This window comes from Passer montanus, unplaced genomic scaffold, assembly GCF_014805655.1.
Source record: "Passer montanus isolate IOZ18808 unplaced genomic scaffold, ASM1480565v1 scaffold162, whole genome shotgun sequence".
Lineage (NCBI taxonomy): Eukaryota > Metazoa > Chordata > Aves > Passeriformes > Passeridae > Passer > Passer montanus.
In genome coordinates this window covers 786794-791349 of record NW_024363383.1, presented here as the reverse complement: position 1 = coordinate 791349, position 4556 = coordinate 786794, and the positions used below count along the sequence as shown (strand labels likewise).

The 4556-nt window shown below is 69.4% G+C and overlaps 1 protein-coding gene across 1 annotated transcript in view; it reads left to right on the top strand.

Moving 5' to 3' along the window:
- Positions 1-4556, top strand: part of KIF5A (kinesin family member 5A) — a 27142-nt gene that overhangs the window by 3009 nt on the left and 19577 nt on the right. Inside the window, exons 2-4 of the mRNA XM_039703317.1 lie at positions 540-542; positions 1722-1865; positions 4299-4405. Of these exons, the coding sequence (XP_039559251.1) occupies positions 540-542; positions 1722-1865; positions 4299-4405 (254 nt within the window). The remainder of the gene's footprint in view (positions 1-539; positions 543-1721; positions 1866-4298; positions 4406-4556) is intronic.

Below are 4556 nucleotides of genomic sequence, written 5' to 3'. Positions count from 1 at the left end.
GGATCCACGGGGAGTTCTGGGGAAGTCTGGAGGGTCCCGGGGCTCTGTGAGAGGATTTGGACGGGGGGGTCTCTGTGGACATCGGGGGGCTCGGCCCATGGTGGGGGTTCAGGGGGGGCACAAGGGGCACAGAATGAGACCCCACAGCCTCCCCCTCAGCGGGACTCACCTAACCCTAACCCTGGCCCAGCCCCCCGCGCCTCGGGGGTCTCTGCCTGGTGACCCCCGAGCGGGGGGGCTCTGCCTGGTGACCCCGGCTCCTCGGGGGTCTCTCTGGCCGGTGATTCCCTTGACTCGGGGGTCTCTCTCTGCCCGGTGACCGGGGGTCTCTCTGGCCGGTGACCGGGGGTATCTCTCTGCCCGGTGACCCCGGCTCCCCGGGGGTCTCTCTGGCCGGTGATTCCCGGTCTCTCTCTGCCCGGTGACCCCGGCTCCTCGGGGGTCTCTCTCTGGCCGGTGACCCCCCTGCGTGTCCCTTGTCCCCCCAGGGCAAGCCGTACGTCTTTGACCGCGTGTTCCCCCCGAACACCACGCAGGAGCAGGTGTACCACGCGTGTGCCATGCAGATCGTCAAGGGTGAGGGACGCGGGGACAGAGGGGACATGGGGACAGAGCGGGGACAGAGCGGGGACAGCTCGGGGAGAGCCCGGGGAGAGCTTGGACACAGCCCGGGGACAGCCCGCGACAGCTGGGGACAGAAGGAGAACAGCCCGGGATAGCCGGGGACAGCGTGGGGACAGCGTGGGGACAGCGTGGGGACAACCCGGGACAGCCCGGGGAGAGCCTGGGGATAGCCCGGGACAGCGTGGGACACAGCACGGGGACAGTAGGGGACAGCCAGGATACAGCCCGGAACAGCCAGGGGACAGAGAGGGGACAGCGTGGGGACAGCCCAGGGACAGTGGGGGAGCAGCCCGGGATAGCCAGGGGACAGAGAGGGGACAGCGTGGGGACAGCCTGGGGACACCAGGGACAGCCCGGGGAGAGCCTGAGGACAGCGTGGGGACAGCCGTGGGTGGGACAACCCGGGGACAGTGTGGGGACAGCGTGGGGACACCAGGGAGCGCTGGCCTGGGGGGTCCTGGGCGTGCCCAGAAGGCCTCGGGAGCTCTGCAGGACTTTGGGGGGGGTCACTGAGGTTCCCTGGGTTTTTGGGGTGTCCCTTGGGGGTCACTGCGGCCCCCGGGGTTTTTGGGGTGTCCCTTGGGGGTCACTGAGGTTCCCTGGGTTTTTGGGGTGTCCCTTGGGGGTCACTGCGGCCCCCGGGGTTTTTGGGGTGTCCCTTGGGGGTCACTGAGGTTCCCTGGGTTTTTGGGGTGTCCCTTGGGGGAGGATTTGGACGGGGGGGGCTCTGTGGATATTGGGGGGCTGGGCCCATGGGTGGGGGGTTCAGGGGGGGCACAAGGGGCACAGAATGAGACCCCACAGCCTCCCCCTCAGCGGGACTCACCTAACCCTAACCCTGGCCCAGCCCCCCGCGCCTCGGGGGTCTCTGCCTGGTGACCCCCGAGCGGGGGGGCTCTGCCTGGTGACCCCGGGTCCGCGGGGCTCTCTCTGGCCGGTGATTCCCTTGACTCGGGGGTCTCTCTCTGCCCGGTGACCGGGGGTCTCTCTGGCCGGTGATTCCCTTGACTCGGGGGTCTCTCTCTGCCCGGTGACCCCGGCTCCTCGGGGGTCTCTCTCTGGCCGGTGACCCCCCTGCGTGTCCCTTGTCCCCCCAGGGCAAGCCGTACGTCTTTGACCGCGTGTTCCCCCCGAACACCACGCAGGAGCAGGTGTACCACGCGTGTGCCATGCAGATCGTCAAGGGTGAGGGACGCGGGACAGAGGGGACATGGGGACAGAGCGGGGACAGAGCGGGCACAGCTCGGGGAGAGCCCGGGGAGAGCTTGGACACAGCCCGGGGACAGCCCGCGACAGCTGGGGACAGAAGGAGAACAGCCCGGGATAGCCGGGGACAGCGTGGGGACAGCGTGGGGACAGCGTGGGGACAACCCGGGACAGCCCGGGAGAGCCTGGGGACAGCCCGGGACAGCGTGGGGACAACCCGGGACAGCCCGGGGAGAGCCTGGGGATAGCCCGGGACAGCGTGGGACACAGCACGGGGACAGTAGGGGACAGCCAGGATACAGCCCGGAACAGCCAGGGGACAGAGAGGGGACAGAGCGGGGACAGCTCGGGGAGAGCCCGGGGAGAGCTTGGAGACAGCCCGGGGACAGCCCGCGACAGCTGGGGACAGAAGGAGAACAGCCCGGGATAGCCGGGGACAGCGTGGGGACAGCGTGGGGACAGCGTGGGGACAACCCGGGACAGCCCGGGAGAGCCTGGGGACAGCCCGGGACAGCGTGGGGACAACCCGGGACAGCCCGGGAGAGCCTGGGGATAGCCCGGGACAGCGTGGGACACAGCACGGGGACAGTAGGGGACAGCCAGGATACAGCCCGGAACAGCCAGGGGACAGAGAGGGGACAGCGTGGGGACAGCCCAGGGACAGTGGGGGAGCAGCCCGGGATAGCCAGGGACAGCGTGGGGACAGCCCTGGGTGGGACAGCCCGGGAGAGCCGGGGACAGCCTGGAGACAGCGTGGGGACAACCCGGGACAGCCCGGGGAGAGCCTGGGGATAGCCCGGGACAGCGTGGGACACAGCACGGGGACAGTAGGGGACAGCCAGGAGACAGAGAGGGGACAGCCAGGGGACAGTGGGGGAGCAGCCCGGGATAGCCAGGGGACAGAGAGGGGACAGCGTGGGGACAGCCTGGGGACACCAGGGACAGCCCGGGGAGAGCCTGAGGACAGCGTGGGGACAGCCGTGGGTGGGACAACCCGGGGACAGTGTGGGGACAGCGTGGGGACACCAGGGAGCGCTGGCCTGGGGGGTCCTGGGCGTGCCCAGAAGGCCTCGGGAGCTCTGCAGGACTTTGGGGGGGGTCACTGAGGTTCCCTGGGTTTTTGGGGTGTCCCTTGGGGGTCACTGCGGCCCCCGGGGTTTTTGGGGTGTCCCTTGGGGGTCACTGAGGTTCCCTGGGTTTTTGGGGTGTCCCTTGGGGGTCACTGCGGCCCCCGGGGTTTTTGGGGTGTCCCTTGGGGGTCACTGAGGTTCCCTGGGTTTTTGGGGTGTCCCTTGGGGGTCACTGCGGCCCCCGGGGTTTTTGGGGTGTCCTCTCTGCCCGGTGACCGGGGGTCTCTCTCTGCCCGGTGACCCCCCTGCGTGTCCCTTGTCCCCCCAGGGCAAGCCGTACGTCTTTGACCGCGTGTTCCCCCCGAACACCACGCAGGAGCAGGTGTACCACGCGTGTGCCATGCAGATCGTCAAGGGTGAGGGACGCGGGGACAGAGGGGACATGGGGACAGAGCGGGGACAGAGCGGGGACAGCTCGGGGAGAGCCCGGGGAGAGCTTGGAGACAGCCCGGGACAGCGTGGGGACAGCCCTGGGTGGGACAGCCCGGGAGAGCCGGGGACAGCCTGGGGACAGCGTGGGGACAACCCGGGACAGCCCGGGAGAGCCTGGGGATAGCCCGGGACAGCGTGGGACACAGCACGGGGACAGTAGGGGACAGCCAGGAGACAGAGAGGGGACAGCCAGGGGACAGTGGGGGAGCAGCCCGGGATAGCCAGGGACAGCGTGGGGACAGCCCTGGGTGGGACAACCCGGGGACAGTGTGGGGACAGCGTGGGGACACCAGGGAGCGCTGGCCTGGGGGGTCCTGGGCGTGCCCAGAAGGCCTCGGGAGCTCTGCAGGACTTTGGGGGGGGTCACTGAGGTTCCCTGGGTTTTTGGGGTGTCCCTTGGGGGTCACTGCGGCCCCCGGGGTTTTTGGGGTGTCCCTTGGGGGTCACTGCGGCCCCCGGGGTTTTTGGGGTGTCTCTGAGATCCTTTGGTGTTTTTGGGGTACCCCGGAGGGCTCCGAGGTGATCTGGGGAGGGTCGGGGACATTTGGGGTTCCCAGGGGGGGTCCCTTGGGGTTTGGAGGGGGTCTGTGATGCCCCTGGGGTCCCCGAGGGTGTTTGGGGGTCCCGAGGGGTGTTTGAGTGTCCCGGGGTGTTTTTGGGTGTCCTGGGGGATGTTTGGGGGTCCTGGGGGGTTTTGGGGATCCCGGGGGATGTTTTGGGGTCCCGGGAGGTTTTTGGGGGTCCCGGGGGTGGTTGGGGCGGTCTGTGATGGCTCTGGTTGGGGGGCCCTGGGGAGTTTGGGGGTGCTTTGGGGGGCACTGAGGAGTTTGGGGGTGCTCTGGGGGGCCCTGGGGTCCCTCGGGGGGCACGGGGGCCCTGTCACCCCCCATGTCGCTGTGCCCCCAGGGGAAGCTGCACGACCCGCAGCAGATGGGGATCATCCCCCGCATCGCCCGCGACATCTTCAACCACATCTACGCCATGGACGAGAACCTGGAGTTCCACATCAAGGTGCCGCCGGGCACGGGGGCACTGGGGGCGCTGGGAGGGGCACTGGGGGCACTGGGGGGGCACTGGGAGGGCACTGGGAGCACTGGAACATGACGGTGCAGTGGTGGCTGGCGGCCTACGTGCACCGCCGGGGCCCCCGCCACTACCCCCTGC